Source organism: Pseudonaja textilis, chromosome 4 (assembly GCF_049901715.1).
Source record: "Pseudonaja textilis isolate UNSWEBS1 chromosome 4, rPseTex1.2, whole genome shotgun sequence".
Classification (NCBI taxonomy): Eukaryota; Metazoa; Chordata; class Lepidosauria; order Squamata; family Elapidae; genus Pseudonaja; species Pseudonaja textilis.
Genome location: NC_141993.1, coordinates 23,728,365 through 23,747,330, shown reverse-complemented (window position 1 = coordinate 23,747,330; position 18,966 = coordinate 23,728,365). Strand labels below are relative to the sequence as shown.

General features: G+C 38.2%; 1 protein-coding gene across 4 annotated transcripts in view; it reads left to right on the top strand.

Moving 5' to 3' along the window:
• Positions 1-8,212: 8,212 nt before the first annotated feature.
• The window catches only part of RNLS (renalase, FAD dependent amine oxidase), a 129,684-nt gene continuing 118,930 nt past the window's right edge, over positions 8,213-18,966 (top strand). For all 4 annotated transcript variants that reach the window (XM_087932372.1, XM_026719930.2, XM_026719931.2 and 1 more), the window contains exons 1-3: positions 8,213-8,355; positions 9,126-9,231; positions 16,692-16,834. In XM_087932372.1, coding sequence (XP_087788498.1) covers positions 8,235-8,355; positions 9,126-9,231; positions 16,692-16,834 — 370 coding nt within the window. In that variant the 5' untranslated portion in view covers positions 8,213-8,234. The remainder of the gene's footprint in view (positions 8,356-9,125; positions 9,232-16,691; positions 16,835-18,966) is intronic.

Here is an 18,966-nt window from a genome sequence, read left to right as displayed (position 1 = left end):
ACCATATGGAGGGATGAGAAGGAAGATAACCAGAGGATTGCAAGAACATGAGCAAGTGCTTAGAAGAGGAGACCCGAACCCATTGGCAGCCTCATATTGCAATGAGTGAGAACATGCATTCAGTTTTGTGACTACTACTATTGTGGGTCAGGTAGGGACAAAAACAGTCAGAGAAATGTTTGAAGTCTTGGAAATGGAGCCGTCAGTCAGTAAGGGTGCTGATTATCACCAGCCTATCAGGTACTTAGGAGCTGAGGGTACAGTGGCACAAGGAAACAACAATTAACAATTTAACAACCAGTCATTAACACCCTAGTTAACAACTAAAAGCTACACATAATATAGGAACCATATAAATACAACACATAAAACAGCCCAGTGTGCATATTCTGGAGAGAGAGAAGTTCTCTGATATAGGCTCTAGCACTAACCCAAAAGCTTGGAAGAATAAACTTTTGGAACCAGAGAACGACTCAGATTGGATACTGCAACATTATCCTGGGACACGTATATTTACTGTCATTTGCTGGAGTGCTTCCTTATGTCACTTTCAGCTCCTGCAGGAAAGACAGGGTATAAACCTAACAAATGGATAAATGAATAAAACTTCTAACCCATCTCTATGTGTTTGTCCTCACTTGGAATCTGTGGTCAGTTCTAACCAAGCACTATAAAATAAACGTTTTGATTTAGGAAACATAGCAACAGGGACACGTCTGCATAAAAGCTGAGGAAGAAAAGAAGAATTAAGAAAACATTTTAGCCTGTGGGTGAGGGACAACAACTCACAGAGGTTACCACAAGGGATAGTCTCTCATCAACAATGGGAAACTTTCTAAGAGCACTGCCTTCACCTTTTGATATTATTTAATTAAAAGCAAATTAACATTAGATAAATAAAATGCAATTGAATATGGATTCTCTATGAACTTGACAGTTTTCCATGCTGTCTTTAAAATTCACAATTCAGTGATAACTTTTGGAATCCCACAAACGAGGAAAGCTTTCAGAGATTGCTATTCCCAAAAGACAGCAAGAAACATGCTTTCCCCTTTTACTCTCACAGGTACCTCCTAAATTGGGAAATCAATAGGCGAGGAAATAGAACTCCTATTATTGGAAAAGCACCTATGCCCTATTTTAATGCAAAGGAGCAAGAATTATGCTCTGAAGCTAAGTCATACCAGTTTTGACACATTAATATGGGTAGTCCTCGACTTACATTCATTTAGTGACTGTTCAAAGTTAAAACATCACTGAAAAAAGTAATTTATGACCACTTATGACTGTTGCAGCACCCCAATGGTCATGTGATCAAAATTCAGTCAGTTGGCAACTGACCGACATGTTCCCAGTGTCCCATGATCCTGTGATCTCATTTTACAATCTTCTGACAAAGTCAATGGGGAAACCAGATTCACTAAACAACTGTGGCAAGATAGGTAAAGTGAGGCAAAACTCATGTAACAAATGCCTCACTTAGCAACAGAAAGGTTTGGCTCAATTGTGGTTGTAAGTCAAGGACTACCTGTATTAATATTGTACTACTGTAAATCATCCACAATTTCTAAGAAGGTTGCACAATAATAATCTATGCCAATGGGAACACATAACTGGCTTTGTTGGTCTCAAAAAAGCTAAGTAGGGTTTGACCTGGTTCGCACTTGGATAGGAGACCATCATAAATCTCAGCATTTGAAACTAAACTTGGCGATTCCTGGGCAGGTATGGTTCTGGCAAATGCTTCTTTTTAAAGCATTCTGGAAATCTGCGATATAGTCAGACTCAGGTTGATTGTATTTATATTGGTATATAAAACCTTACACAGCACTTCAAAGAAGGAAAAATATGAAGAGTTCTTTTGAATGTAAGTTCTATTTTCTACTCAAGGGTTAACTTTACTATAATTCTCTTCCAATTACACTAATTAGAGGTAACTGCAAATAGAACTTACCAGAGAATGTTGCTGTGATTTTCTTCCATTTTTTCCAATTTCTCTGCATATCATTTGTCCCACCGGTGACATCTTGAGCTTTCTCTGGCAAAGAGAGTATCACCCACCACCTTTGTACTGAAGTTAATCTTTGGATTCCAGTTATTATGAAGATCTGGCACAAAGTCCAGATGCCAAGAAGCTGACAAAACGACACTGCCTCTGCTGTCTGTTATCCCACTGCATGAGGTGAAATCCAATCTTCTCATATTGGAACTGACAATAATACAGGTTCCCATCAGACTCTTTCTAGATGAATCATGCTCCAAACTCTAAAGTTGTTTCATGTTGACTCAGAGTTATGAAGGATTTACTGACAACATGAGATTGACCAAGGCTGGATCAATCTACAACAGTGGATTGATCAACTCAATTTGATTGAGGGCTGCATCAGGGTTGTGTTTGACCTTGGGGGAGAGTGGGGGGGCATGGTCAACTCAATGTTACTCATGTCCAGGGCACCTGTGGTGGCCTGGGCAACACCCAGGCTCCATTTTTGCTGGCAGAGGCACTGCGGGCCAGTCCTTCATTGTTTTCTGGGTGGCCCTGCAGGCCAGATCTAAGCCCCCCAGAGGCTGGTTCCAGCCCCTGGGCCTTGAGTTTGACACCCCCGATCTACAAGAACAATCTAACAAGATGTTACTCTCCTCTGAGATCAACAGTAATCTGACAAGATTTTGGAGATCTTGAAAGCCTTTAAAAACAAACAAACCCATAACTTGTGTTCCAAACCTATTGCCTTTTCAAGCAAAAAAAAAATGCCAAAAAGAACCCTAGTCTTCAGTTTGAACCATAACAACACAAGAGCACACAATAGATACAAACTCAAGGTTAACCACACCAAACTTGATTACAGCAAATATGACTTCAGCAACAGAGTAGTCAATGCCTGGAATATTCTACCTGACTCTGTGGTTTCTTCCCCAAACCCCAAAAACTTTAACCTCAGACTGTCTACTATTGACCTCACCCCTTTCCTACGAGGTCTGAGGGGTGTGTGCATAAGCGCACCAACGTGCCTACTGTCCATGTCCTATTGTTTCTTTTATTTTTCTTATAGGTACCCATTTCATGTGTTCATAACTATGTATATACTTATACCTATTATCCTGTAAGCGATTGATAAATCAAAATAAACAAATAAAATAAAATAAATACAGTATTACAAACGCTGACATTTGCTGGGAACAAATCATGCCACATATTGTCTCTAGAAGATGATTGGGAAATATTGAATGTACATATATTTCCTTTGGTTTTTGAATTTAAAAAATTGATAAATTGACTCCCCCGCCCCCCCATAAAGATACTGTCATTATTTTTAAAGTGTTTTACAACTTAGTGCTTCATTTTTAAAAACACTCTTAACTTATGGTTCACATGGTCATCATTTGTGCTCTTCACAACAGGCTTCCGAGAAGTTAGCAATAAAATTGCTCGTCAGATGTCTCACTTAACAATCTGCAATGAGTTGCTTAAAGACAGAATTGGAAATGACTTCGTAAGTCCTACATGGTCATTTGTTTTGTTTTGTTTTGTTTTGTTTTTTACTTAGACATTATAGCTTTAGTGATGGAGTTATCATCTCAATTGTGGTTGGTAAATGAGGACTGTGGCATCCTAGTGTTTTGCATTATGTTGTTTCAGTTACAATGTGATTCTGCAAGCAATCTATGCATGAGACGCTGCTAAACTACGATGACCTCAAAGATAACTATGTTCCTTAGAAAATAAAATGTTCAGATTTACAAGACTATCACTTATGAATCCAAAGGTCATGCTGCTTGTGTTCACTTCACAAGAAAGACTTAAATACATTTTAATTATTTTAATTATTTTAGTGCGGATTGCATTCCCCACTTTACTTTGCTTTATTAAGTCATGTTACTTGGAATTGAACAAAATTGAACTCCCCCAACTTAGAAGAGAATATGTTGCTTATTGTGGAATTAATTCCTGCAGAGAAACACATGAGGCTATCTGTTGTGTACAATTTGTAGGAGCACAACTGAGGATTTGTAGGACACCTTCCTGAGGACTAATGATTGTGGGCATCTGCTGAGGTACGGTACATAACATCACTAAACAGTAGTAAACTCGTCTAATTTGTCTCCTCTGAGGGATGACCTCACAACACATGTGATGTCATCTTGGTTTGTTCAAATACTAGTACATTTGGGCTCATGAGTGAATAGCACAGGAGCAACATTTCTTCCTCCCTTTCCACTATAGTTTTTGTTGGCAATTATTAAAAACAAATAATCTTGTTTTAGGGGATCAATAATCATAGCAACAATCATGATTTGGAGGATAACTGGACAAAATTTTATTACATCAAGTTCTAACAAGAACTATTAAATTATGGCTTGTGAATTAAAATGTTAGTTGTAGATGATCAGGGTGAGCCTGAGGGAGGGGTCAAACATGTCATGAGTCACAAATCCCTGCATACCCACAAGAGATCTAAACCCAGCCCATCCTGAATGCCTTAATTCCCACTTTTTTGTAGAGAGCTTAAGCTTGCAATAATCTTACGCTCATTTGAACTGCCTAAACATCCTGATTCCCCTGGCACCTGACATTAGCTATTTTATTTTATTACTAGGATTTATAGGCCCCTTTATTCATACATACAGATGACTAGAGTTTCACTTTACCTTTCTCTGGCTCCTTATTTCCAAAACCATAAAGCTACCATTGAGTACATATTCTTTATTCATAGTAGAAGGGAAATATTCCCAAAGATGATTATAACATACCAAAACCCAAGAATTAAAACAACTCTTCATAAGATCTGAGTATATAATGCAAACCATGCAAAGGTTATGGGGAAAGTTGTTTCTGTATTAAAAACAATGTATGCACTATTCAAATATAAACCTAAAGCTACTTATTTTTAGACATTTGGCTATAACATGGTCAGATACCCTAAAATTATAAGAAACTCTGAAGTTGATTCATCAATTGGATATCAAGTTACTGCCAACTCTTTCGATCACATAGATTTTCTCCCGGACAATCTGTCCCCACCTGGTCTTTCAGTCTGCCAAGGGGACACATGTCTGTTGTAATTGAATCCATCCATCTTACCATTGGTTGATGTCTTCTTTTCTTTCATCCTATCCAAAATTATATTCTTCTCCAGCATTTTTTTAATGAGTATTTATAAAATATTGTTATTTCTTTAATTAATTTATGAAATTTCTATGACTTACAATGTAATAATAAGAGTTTTAAATGTACCACAAAACAATTAAAGTTAGAAAAATTAAATAGAAAAGCTAAAAAGACCACGGTGGATAGTGGAGACGTCTATTAGGAAGAACAATGCCTCCCTCTAGTGGTTATTTCCCCTATACACACAAGTTTTATTATTTTCACCCAACAAATTGCTTTGCATGAAGCAGGTGATAATTGTACTTTCCATTATTATAAGCCAATGTAAAATTATGTTGATCCTGAGCTTTTTGAGACCTTGAAAACTGTAACAGAATATATTATCTGTTATTAAATGTAATTACATATACTTCTCCATTCACCCCACCCAAAGATTTCTCATCTCTTCTTCTCATGTGGAAAGTTTGCATCAGAAATAAGACACAGTACATCAGATATAAAGTTTATTGTGTGACCACTTTAACTTATTTTACACTGTGAGTGATGATAATAGTGTTGTCATTTTAACAAGGATTTCATTATTATTAGTAGCTAGCGTACCGACATATTTAATAACTTTTAATATACTGGTTTACGATCATATTTCATTTGAAGAACTTTTTATATTTGAAAACCAAGTAGATTTTATTCAGTTGAGAGTTTACTCCAAGGTACATATATAAAGGATTTGTATTTTAATAAGAAGAACCAAATAATTTATAATAATTAAGTCACCCATATATCTTGAATCTTATCTGTAGCCAACTTGTCAGTTGAAAGTCTAACAATACTCTTTTTAAACTGCCTTCAAGTGATTATTGGGGATCAGATTATTCCACCAGTAAACCACACAGCAGATTCACAGGAGAAGTTCACTGTAGGATATAAGATTTTATTCCTATTTCATTCAATTCTCTACACAGAGAAAACCATGAGACAAAACTTTTTGCCACCATAGACTAACACAGTCCTCATCCTACAATACACAGTTTTTAAATCTCTAGTTACATTCCAGAGATAAGGGGTACTAAGTCTTTTTACTTTTTTAAAAAATAAAACTTTAGTCATTTTATTGAGAGACATAACAAAATTATTGCAAAGTGGTAATCCATAAAAATATGCATGTACATCTATTTAATGTAATAGAATTAACAGAATTCATATTCATATTCCAAATAAAATTAATGAAATGTCTTTAAACTGTCAGAAAAGTTTTACTTTACTTCAATGTAAAACATAAAACTGTGTTACAGCAACATTCAGTTCATTACATTATAAATATAAATCCACTTGTACGTTTTTCATGCTTAGTTATAATTATATTGTCTTTAGAGTGCCTTGCCAAGTACCTTAAGATGCTTTTCCACTGAATTTTTAAAACATTTTAAAAAATTAAATAAAGACGGAAAAAAATAGATTCTACAGAAGTAAAGTGTCTATGGAGATTCTCAGTCATCCAGGTCATGGTTGTCCCAAAGGTGCTTTTTCAAAGGCAACTGGACTGTTTTTCCTTGAAGATGTTTCACTTCTCATCCAACAAACTTCTTCATTTCTGAAGTTCAATTCGGAACTGAAAAAGCTTCTGGGATGAGAAGCAAAACATCTTTAAAGAAAAGCAAAGTCCAGTTGCCTTTTGAAAAAGCACTTTTGGTACAGGAGTGAAAGTTGAGGGATTTTGAGGCATTTGCAGAGGCAGTGCCAATTATCACACTTCCACTTCCAAGGAGAGTATCAAGCAACTGCCACGAATGAGGTAATCTGTATACCTGTACAGAAATTGCATCCTTTGCCAGATACCGCAAGGCAGATAGCTTTGTTTGCTTCCAGTTCCCCTGCGGGCAGCCGCATCCAAGGTAGAAAAACAAGTCCAGAGTGACACGGTTTAATCAAACACACACACATACACACCAACTCAGTCAGAACTGAAGAAGCTTCTTGGATGAGAAGCAAAACATCTTCAAGGAAAAATAAAGCCCAGTTGCCTTTTGAGGGGAAAAAAAACACCTTTGGGACAAGCACAACTGGGGACTGAGAATCTCCATAGATATTTAATCCCAGGAATGTGCAAATGGTCTTCCTTCCTTTAGAAAAAAAATAACTCTCTTTTTACTACCCTTGTAGTCCCTTTAATTCGGGACAGAGTCAGGATGGAACTGAGCAAAGGCTGCTCATTTCTGCTTCAGCATCAAAGTAGACACAAAACACAAAATCTTAAGGACTGGAAGGGACCGCAGAGGTCTTCCAATTCATCCACCCTGCTCAAGGCAGGAGACCTAATACCATCCCAGACATCATATCCTTCACCGCCCATTAGAAGATGGGTGGAGTCCGAATGATCAGACCCATCTAAGTCTCACCCTGCATAAAAATCTACTGACAAAGAATAGGGATAGGGAATGGAATGGAATAGACTGGAATGGAAGTACAAAAATAGGAATAGAAATAGAAAAATAGAAGAATAGGAATAGAATAGGAACAGGAAAATAGGAATAGGAAAATAGGCATAGGATAGGATAGGATGAGCTGGAAGGGACTTTGGAGGTCTTCTAGTCCAGCCCCATGCACAGCTCCTGTGGAAATACGGATCATTTCAACCCTCCCGTTAGATTTCCAGTTTCCAGAATTAAAACATTTACCAGATCGCGGCCGCCCAAAGTTGCCTAGCTGGGAAGATTTACAAAGCGGGTGTGTGTGTGTCCCCTTTCAAGGTCAAGTTGACCCCTCCGGCCCTGGGTTTTTTTTTTTTTTTTTTTTTTGGAGTCCATTTCGCCCTTTCCTGCGGGATTGGGCTAAATCTAGACCTCTAACGGCTAACCCAGTCTTCCACCTCGTGTTTGCTGAGGCAACCGCGGCGCAAAGCTGCTTTCTTCTTGGCGCTGCGAACAAGGTCGGCGTCTTCAAGAGGGGAAAGGGGCCTGGGAATCCCTCCTTCCGCCGTAACGCCTCAGCAGCAACAACAACAAAAAGGGCAGATCGCTTGCGCTCGGCTTCTGGATTGCATAAACTCCGGGAAAAGGAGGAGGAAGGAGGAGGATCTTGGTCGGTAGGCCGGACCGGACCGCCTCCTCTGTCTGACGGCCGAGTCATGGCGCGGATTCTGATCGTAGGAGCCGGGCTGACAGGTAGCCTGTGCGCTGCGCTTTTGCGCGCCGAGTTTCCTCAGCGTCTTTTGCGCGTCGTGGTTTGGGATAAGGCGCAGGGCGCAGGTGAGTTTGGGCGCAGAATCTTACTGTGTAAAAAGGCAAGGCGGCCAATCGCTGGGATCCGGGAAGGTTAGCGGTAAAACCCGCGACTGCGGGGAAATTAAAACCGCCAGGCTTCCTCCCCCCAACCCCCTCCTCCGGTCTTGCCGGCAATTCATCTGGCACCGAATGGGTTGTCGGGCTCCTTTTCAGGATTGCTCTCAGAGGAAACGCGATCCTATACCCAAGGATAAGAAACCCTTTCAAAGTGCACGCCTAGCACTCCATTTCAGAACCTCCCTCACCCCTTTTTTTAAAAAAACGAAACTCGTTTTCCCCGTCAGCCGGCAAAGAGCGAGCTTTTTTCCCGGCCAAAAAACACCCGAGGCAAAGCCCTCGAGATTCGGGTGGGATTCCAATAGGGATCGCCTGGTTTAATCTGTTGCTAAGGGATTTTTAATAGCAAGAAGGTAAAACTCTTGAGATTGCGAACGGCGGTCACTCGGTCCGTGTTATCCCGAAATATGCACCCCCCCCCCCCCAAATGCAAATCTCAGTATAGAGAAATTCATGGCTTAAAAGATTTACAGCCGCTGTCATTGCCCCAGAGGTTGCCCGGCAGCGCCCTCGTGCAACCGGTGGTGCGCGGGGATTGGTGGGATTCGGGGTGGGGGGGGTGTTTTCCCCTGTTACTAAGGCTCAGGCTTGCCCCTCCGGAGAAGCTGATTGGGCGACTGGCGGCAGCGCGCGCGCGCTAAACGGTTTTCTTGTTTCCACGCACGTGACTTTCCAAGGGGGAAGAATGTCGACGAGCCGGAGCGATCGCGATCCGAAATGCACGGCCGATCTGGGTGGCCAATACATCACGCGGACGCCCGACAATGCGAAGGCGCATCAGAGGTGAGCGAAAGGGGAAAAAACGGCAGCTCTTTGGCTTGGAAGGTAAAAGGAAAGGGTGGGGAGTCGATGCTGTTGTAGGTAGCAACAGGTGGTAGTTCGTCCTTGGCATCAGGGGCTTGGAATGATGCGCAAATGGTATTGGGCAAAAAGGAGGGAAGCCCCTAGTTGACCTGGACAGAGCATTTGAATTAAAATTCTTTTATTGGCCAAGTGTGATTGGACTCACAAGGAATTGGTCTTGGTGCAAATGCTCTCAGTGTACATAAAAGAAAAGATACATTTGTCAAGAATCATTAAGGTACAACACTGAATAGAAATAGAACAGAATAGAATAGAATAGAATTCTTTAATTGGCCAAGTGTGATTGGACACACAAGGAATTGGTCTTGGTGCAAATGCTCTCAGTGTACATAAAAGAAAAGATACATTTGTCAAGAATCATTGAGGTACAACACTGAATAGAAATAGAACAGAACAGAATAGAATAGAATAGAATAGAATTCTTTTAGAATAGAATTCTTTTATTGGCCAAGTGTGATTGGACACACAAGGAATTGGTCTTGGTGCAAATGCTCTCAGTGTACATAAAAGAAAAGATACATTTGTCAAGAATCATTAAGGTACAACACTGAATAGAAATAGAACAGAATAGAATAGAATAGAATTCTTTAATTGGCCAAGTGTGATTGGACACACAAGGAATTGGTCTTGGTGCAAATGCTCTCAGTGTACATAAAAGAAAAGATACATTTGTCAAGAATCATTGAGGTACAACACTGAATAGAAATAGAACAGAACAGAATAGAATAGAATAGAATAGAATTCTTTTAGAATAGAATTCTTTTATTGGCCAAGTGTGATTGGACACACAAGGAACTTGTCTTGGTGCAAATGCTCTCAGTGTACATAAAAGAAAAGATACATTTGTCAAGAATCATTAAGGTACAACACTGAATAGAAATAGAACAGAACAGAATAGAATAGAAATAGAATACAACTTTATTGGCCATGTGTGGTTGGAAACACAAGTAATTTGTCTTGGTGCAAATGCTCTCAGTGTACATAAAAGAAAAGATACATTTGTCAAGAATCATTAAGGTACAACACTGAATAGAAATAGAACAGAACAGAATAGAATAGAATAGAATTCTTTAATTGGCCAAGTGTGATTGGACACACAAGGAATTGGTCTTGGTGCAAATGCTCTCAGTGTACATAAAAGAAAAGATACATTTGTCAAGAATCATTGAGGTACAACACTGAATAGAAATAGAACAGAACAGAACAGAATAGAATAGAATAAAATAGAATTCTTTTAGAATAGAATTCTTTTATTGGCCAAGTGTGATTGGACACACAAGGAATTGGTCTTGGTGCAAATGCTCTCAGTGTACATAAAAGAAAAGATACATTTGTCAAGAATCATTAAGGTACAACACTGAATAGAAATAGAACAGAATAGAATAGAATAGAATTCTTTAATTGGCCAAGTGTGATTGGACACACAAGGAATTGGTCTTGGTGCAAATGCTCTCAGTGTACATAAAAGAAAAGATACATTTGTCAAGAATCATTGAGGTACAACACTGAATAGAAATAGAACAGAACAGAATAGAATAGAATAGAATAGAATTCTTTTAGAATAGAATTCTTTTATTGGCCAAGTGTGATTGGACACACAAGGAATTGGTCTTGGTGCAAATGCTCTCAGTGTACATAAAAGAAAAGATACATTTGTCAAGAATCATTAAGGTACAACACTGAATAGAAATAGAACAGAATAGAATAGAATAGAATTCTTTAATTGGCCAAGTGTGATTGGACACACAAGGAATTGGTCTTGGTGCAAATGCTCTCAGTGTACATAAAAGAAAAGATACATTTGTCAAGAATCATTGAGGTACAACACTGAATAGAAATAGAACAGAACAGAATAGAATAGAATAGAATAGAATTCTTTTAGAATAGAATTCTTTTATTGGCCAAGTGTGATTGGACACACAAGGAACTTGTCTTGGTGCAAATGCTCTCAGTGTACATAAAAGAAAAGATACATTTGTCAAGAATCATTAAGGTACAACACTGAATAGAAATAGAACAGAACAGAATAGAATAGAAATAGAATACAACTTTATTGGCCATGTGTGGTTGGAAACACAAGTAATTTGTCTTGGTGCAAATGCTCTCAGTGTACATAAAAGAAAAGATACATTTGTCAAGAATCATTAAGGTACAACACTGAATAGAAATAGAACAGAACAGAATAGAATAGAATAGAATTCTTTAATTGGCCAAGTGTGATTGGACACACAAGGAATTGGTCTTGGTGCAAATGCTCTCAGTGTACATAAAAGAAAAGATACATTTGTCAAGAATCATTGAGGTACAACACTGAATAGAAATAGAACAGAACAGAACAGAATAGAATAGAATAAAATAGAATTCTTTTAGAATAGAATTCTTTTTATTGGCCAAGTGTGATTGGACACACAAGGAATTGGTCTTGGTGCAAATGCTCTCAGTGTACATAAAAGAAAAGATACATTTGTCAAGAATCATTAAGGTACAACACTGAATAGAAATAGAACAGAATAGAATAGAATAGAATTCTTTAATTGGCCAAGTGTGATTGGACACACAAGGAATTGGTCTTGGTGCAAATGCTCTCAGTGTACATAAAAGAAAAGATACATTTGTCAAGAATCATTGAGGTACAACACTGAATAGAAATAGAACAGAACAGAACAGAATAGAATAGAATAGAATTCTTTTAGAATAGAATTCTTTTATTGGCCAAGTGTGATTGGACACACAAGGAACTTGTCTTGGTGCAAATGCTCTCAGTGTACATAAAAGAAAAGATACATTTGTCAAGAATCATTAAGGTACAACACTGAATAGAAATAGAACAGAACAGAATAGAATAGAAATAGAATACAACTTTATTGGCCATGTGTGGTTGGAAACACAAGTAATTTGTCTTGGTGCAAATGCTCTCAGTGTACATAAAAGAAAAGATACATTTGTCAAGAATCATTAAGGTACAACACTGAATAGAAATAGAACAGAACAGAATAGAATAGAATAGAATTCTTTCATTGGCCAAGTGTGATTGGACACACAAGGAATTGGTCTTGGTGCAAATGCTCTCAGTGTACATAAAAGAAAAGATACATTTGTCAAGAATCATTAAGGTACAACACTGAATAGAAATAGAACAGAACAGAATAGAATAGAATAGAATTCTTTCATTGGCCAAGTGTGATTGGACACACAAGGAATTGGTCTTGGTGCAAATGCTCTCAGTGTACATAAAAGAAAAGATACATTTGTCAAGAATCATTAAGGTACAACACTGAATAGAAATAGAACAGAATAGAATAGAATAAATAGAATAGAATAGAATTCTTTAATTGGCCAAGTGTGATTGGACACACAAGGAATTGGTCTTGGTGCAAATGCTCTCAGTGTACATAAAAGAAAAGATACATTTGTCAAGAATCATTGAGGTACAACACTGAATAGAAATAGAACAGAACAGAACAGAATAGAATAGAATAGAATAAAATAGAATTCTTTTAGAATAGAATTCTTTTATTGGCCAAGTGTGATTGGACACACAAGGAACTTGTCTTGGTGCAAATGCTCTCAGTGTACATAAAAGAAAAGATACATTTGTCAAGAATCATTAAGGTACAACACTGAATAGAAATAGAACAGAACAGAATAGAATAGAAATAGAATACAACTTTATTGGCCATGTGTGGTTGGAAACACAAGTAATTTGTCTTGGTGCAAATGCTCTCAGTGTACATAAAAGAAAAGATACATTTGTCAAGAATCATTAAGGTACAACACTGAATAGAAATAGAACAGAACAGAATAGAATAGAATAGAATTTCTTTCATTGGCCAAGTGTGATTGGACACACAAGGAATTGGTCTTGGTGCAAATGCTCTCAGTGTACATAAAAGAAAAGATACATTTGTCAAGAATCATTGAGGTACAACACTGAATAGAAATAGAACAGAACAGAACAGAATAGAATAGAATAAAATAGAATTCTTTTAGAATAGAATTCTTTTATTGGCCAAGTGTGATTGGACACACAAGGAATTGGTCTTGGTGCAAATGCTCTCAGTGTACATAAAAGAAAAGATACATTTGTCAAGAATCATTAAGGTACAACACTGAATAGAAATAGAACAGAATAGAATAGAATAGAATTCTTTAATTGGCCAAGTGTGATTGGACACACAAGGAATTGGTCTTGGTGCAAATGCTCTCAGTGTACATAAAAGAAAAGATACATTTGTCAAGAATCATTGAGGTACAACACTGAATAGAAATAGAACAGAACAGAACAGAATAGAATAGAATAGAATTCTTTTAGAATAGAATTCTTTTATTGGCCAAGTGTGATTGGACACACAAGGAACTTGTCTTGGTGCAAATGCTCTCAGTGTACATAAAAGAAAAGATACATTTGTCAAGAATCATTAAGGTACAACACTGAATAGAAATAGAACAGAACAGAATAGAATAGAAATAGAATACAACTTTATTGGCCATGTGTGGTTGGAAACACAAGTAATTTGTCTTGGTGCAAATGCTCTCAGTGTACATAAAAGAAAAGATACATTTGTCAAGAATCATTAAGGTACAACACTGAATAGAAATAGAACAGAACAGAATAGAATAGAATAGAATTCTTTCATTGGCCAAGTGTGATTGGACACACAAGGAATTGGTCTTGGTGCAAATGCTCTCAGTGTACATAAAAGAAAAGATACATTTGTCAAGAATCATTAAGGTACAACACTGAATAGAAATAGAACAGAATAGAATAGAATAAATAGAATAGAATAGAATTCTTTAATTGGCCAAGTGTGATTGGACACACAAGGAATTGGTCTTGGTGCAAATGGTCTCAGTGTACATAAAAGAAAAGATACATTCGTCAAGAGCCAAGAATCAGTAGGTACAACACTTAATGATTGTCATGGGGAACAATAAGTAATCAAATCATACTAGGAAACAGTCAATATAAATGGTAAGGATACAAGCGACAAAGTTACAGTCATACAGTCACAAGTGGGAGGGGATGGGCGATAAGGGGTGATGATAAGATTGATAGTAATAGTAGTGCAGACTTAACACCAATAAGACCAAGGAGCTTATAGTAGACTATAGAAGGAACAGATCAGACCTCCAACCCTTGCTTATCGATGGCGACCGAGGGGAGCAAGTGGCCAGATTTAAGTTTCTGGGTGTTACCATAAAAGAGGACCTGACTTGGGGCGCTCACATTGCAGCACTGGTCAAAAGACAATACAGGATAATAAAAACAAGGACAAATTGACTGAAAAACAGCTTCTATCCCAGGGTAGTAACTATATTGACTTCTATTGTATAGTGCAATATTAATGCAATATCAGATTTTCACTGAAGGTGGCATTTAATTTCATTGTACAAGGTGCAATGACAATAAAATAAACTAAATATGGTGGGTTCAGACATTGCACATTTGGCTTGGATTTAATCCATTATGTGAATCCATCCAGAAATAGTTTATTCAACAAACCATAATTACACTGTGGCTAAGCACACAATATGTGGGGCCATGTCCTTAATACTTTGGCAAGTTGGAAGATGGGAATCTTTGTGTAAGTCCTCCCTGCTCCCAGTCATATTTTTCAGTGTAAATTTGAATAGTCACTAAATGAATATTTGCAAGTTGAGGACCACCTATAGGGCCTATTTTAGATTTCCAATTAAATGTAGTTCAGGCATTATGGAAAATTGAAAGTGGTGGTTTATAAACTTTAATTGGTTGTCCATAGCCACTCACTAAGACAAGAATTGGTGAGACTGTTCTGTGTTGAAGAGTTTGGAGCTTCTCTTACAGCTTCTCAATCTTATTGAATATTGATTACCTCCAGGGTGAATTGCCTCCAGGGTGAATTGCTAGACCATAGTTTGCCAAATAAAGCCACAGTGGCATGGATTCACACATTGCTCTAAACGTAATCCATTAATTTAAAACAAAACCAATTGAAATTCTTCCAGAACTTCCAGAACTTATTTTCTTTAGTATTCTAAATTAGGGGTCTCCTAACTTGGCAACTTTTAAGACATGTGGACTTCAACTCCCAGAATTCCTTAGCCAGTCAAGCTGTTTAGGAAATCCTGGGGGTGGAAGTCCATAAGTCTTAAAGTTTTGAGACCCATTTTTCTAAACTAATCACTAAACTATTCCTTCTAGAAGCAATACTGAGGACAGGGGATAAAGGCCAAATTCTTTTCTACTATACCTTTACCATAACCTCTATGACTCTTGAGCCAACACACTGAAGCGTTTCTTTTAGAAAAAGTCACTACATTGGGGTCTGCAGACATAAAACTCCAATGGAAGGAATAATGTTGCTTGCAAATTAAATTATTTCTGTAGATGAAAGCTAAAACAAGGTACTAATTAGATAGTGTATTGGAAAACATGCTGCTGTGTGCATTTTTGGAACCAAATGTCAGCCTTTTTAGTTTCAGGTCTTAGTAGTGCTGTGAGAAGGGAAGAAATGAAATCCCCCTTTCATAATGAACCCTGGGTGCTGATCAGGGCTGGGATTCAAATTTCTTATCAATCGGCTCTGTGGGTGTGGCCTCATTTGTGGGTGTGGCTTGGTGGCCATGTGGCTGGGGGGAGTGGCTTGCTGATTGGGCATGGCTATGTGGTCATGTGACGGGTGGGTGTGGCCATGTGGCTGGCAACCCAAATTTAAATGGTTCTCACTTAATGACCAGGTGCTCACTTAGTGGCCAATTGCTTAGCAAGTGCTTTTTGCCAATTTCCAAGGCCTGGGGAGGCCCAGGCAAGGCCCAGGCAGGGGGCCATCTGCTGGCAACCCAAGTTTAAGTGGTCCTCACTTAATGACCAGGTGCTCGCTTAGTGGCCCATGTGCGATAGGGACTGACTGGGAGGGGAGGAGCAGACCAAGAGGGGTGGGCCCAGCCAGGGGCACGATTTGCCAATTTTCCAAATCATAACAACCGGTTCTATAGAACCAGTCTTAACCGATAGAATCCCACCCCTGAGTTGGGGCCAGTTTTGCACTCTATTTCTCCCATTTTGTAGGATGTTGTCCAAATTAGTGTATGTAATTTAATTAAGGGCAACATTTTGAAAGCAAGGCAATAATTTTAAAAAATTGGAACGGGGTCTCCAAACTTGACAACTTTAAAACCAGTGAGCTTCAACTCCCAGAATATCCCAGCCAGCATGGAAGTTGAAGTCCACCAGTCTTGAAGTTGCCAAGTTTGGAGACCCCTGATCTATAACTCTGAATTTCTATCCTAAAGAAGTTTTAAAATCATCGAACAGTGAACCAATTAAAAGCAGTATAACCTAAAATCTGTACAAGAGCAGAAAAAAAGATTAGTTAACAGATTAACTCTCTCTGTAGCTTTTATGAAGATTTGTTGTCTCATGGAGTCCTGAAGCCATTGACTGTCCCAGTAAAAGGAATGGTGGTGAAGGAAGGAGCAGATAACTTTGTAACACCCCAAGGAAGTTCATCCATTGCTAAACATTACTTAAATAAGGCAGGTGAGCTTCAGTTGTACTGTTGATTTTTCTGTTTTTGAATAATAAAACTCACTGAAAATGCTTGGGGGGGGATATCCCGCAGGGCCAGTGTTAAAAAGTCAAAATGGAAGTTATAACAGATTGGTCAAAAACCCATCCCTTTTTAGTACATGTGGCACATGTGTAATACGTATTATATTAAAATAAAAAAGGGAGGAATTTTGATCACAGTTGCAACCTCCATCTTGGCATTTATGATTTCACTACACACACACACAGGGAGGGAGAGGGAAACCCAATTCTGCAGGTGCCCCTGTTTAGGTGTAGGTGTAGGTGATTAAAAAGTGAAACTTCACATTCATCCTCATGTTTATAGGAAGGACAAAATATATTAATTCAATCAGTTTTTACAATGGTCTGGTACTAGTAGTCCTTGACTTACAACAGCTCACTTATAACAATTATTCATACTTACAACCATGGCAGCATCCTCATGGTCATGTGATTTGTATTCAGATGCTTGACCACTGATGACTCACATTTATAACGGTTGCAGCGTCCCGGACCCATGTGATCCCCTTTTGCAACCTTCTGACAAGCAGAGTCAATAGGGAAACCAGATTCAGCTGGTTACTAATTTAAGAACTGCAGTAGTTCACTTAAGAAATATGGCAAGAAAAGTTGCAAGATGGAGCAAACTCACTTAACAAATTTCTCACTTAACAATATAAATTTTGGGCTTTATCATGATTGTAAGTTGAGGACTACCTGTATTGTTTCAACTCCAGATTTTTGTCCTTTTTCTCCTGCATCAGTGATTTTATTCATTTATTTATTTTTTATTTAGTTATTTAATTTAAATGTATTTATTAAAATTTATTTAAATGTCCTACCAGTCAATGACTACTTCAGCTTCAACTGCAATAATAATACAAGGGCACACAATAGATACAAACTCAATGTTAACCGCTCCAAACTCGATTGCAGAAAGTATGACTTCAGCAACAGAGTGGTCAATGCCTGGAATGCACTTCCTGACTCTGTAGTTACATTCTCAAACCCCCACTCCGTTAACCTCAAACTATCCACTATTGACCTCACCCCATTCCTAAGAGGTCTGTAAGGGGTGTGCATAAGTGCACCATCGTGCCTCCCGTCCCTGTCCTATTGTCCCCATTCGTACCTATTTTCTGTAGTCTTACTCGTGTTTATAGCTATACCTATTGTTAGTGTTTGGGGATAAACCCCCTAGGTGAGTGCACAGCAGCAGTCAAGCCAGGCAGCCAAATGAGAGAGAGGCTGGGCCCATGAATATACACACACTTGAGACTAATACACTGTTTGTGGTTTTAAATAGGTATTTAATTCATACAGAGATTAAGAATAGTCATTCAGTCCATATGTCAGTATCCAGTTTATCAATTCAGTTATCAAGTCCATTAAACAGTAAATACAATGTCTTTATCTGCTTGTAATCTTCTCCATATGATACCTTTCTCTCAAGTACTAACGCTGAATCCACAGCTCACCAGTAAACAGTCCTTGTGTTCAGTTGAAATGGTATCTGGCACAGTAGCCATCCAGAGTAAGCAGATAGACCAACACAGTAGGCAGCAGACCAGGAACAGTAACCAGGTGCATCGAGAAGCCGGACTCAGACAGTTGCATCCAGAAGCCGGGGCTATTACGTTTCCCCTCCTACCTTTATGGCTGCCTGCAACCGCACCCACAATGACATTGCAGTTTCTTGTGCTTAAAGCTACATAGCACTTAATCCTAGGTTCATATATTTATTCACCCAAACCAGTTGGAGTATCCATATACCCAACATTCTCCCCTTTTGGGTGACATAAATATGTAATGCCTTTACATTCTAAACCCATATTTTTTACAACTCTCTAGATGCTTAATAGCACCTTGGGCTTTAGTAAAATGATCAGCTACATTGTCCTCCGACATGCAGTACTCCAGCTGAATCAATTTACTCTGTACAGATTCTCTTACATTCAGATACCTCAAATCTGTATGTTTACTTCTCGTTTTAACTGCAATATTAGTGGTCATTTTAATTGCTGCCTGATTATCTTCATGTACAACTATAGGGTAATTTACAGTTATACCCATATCTTTCAACATTTGTTTGTACATTACCA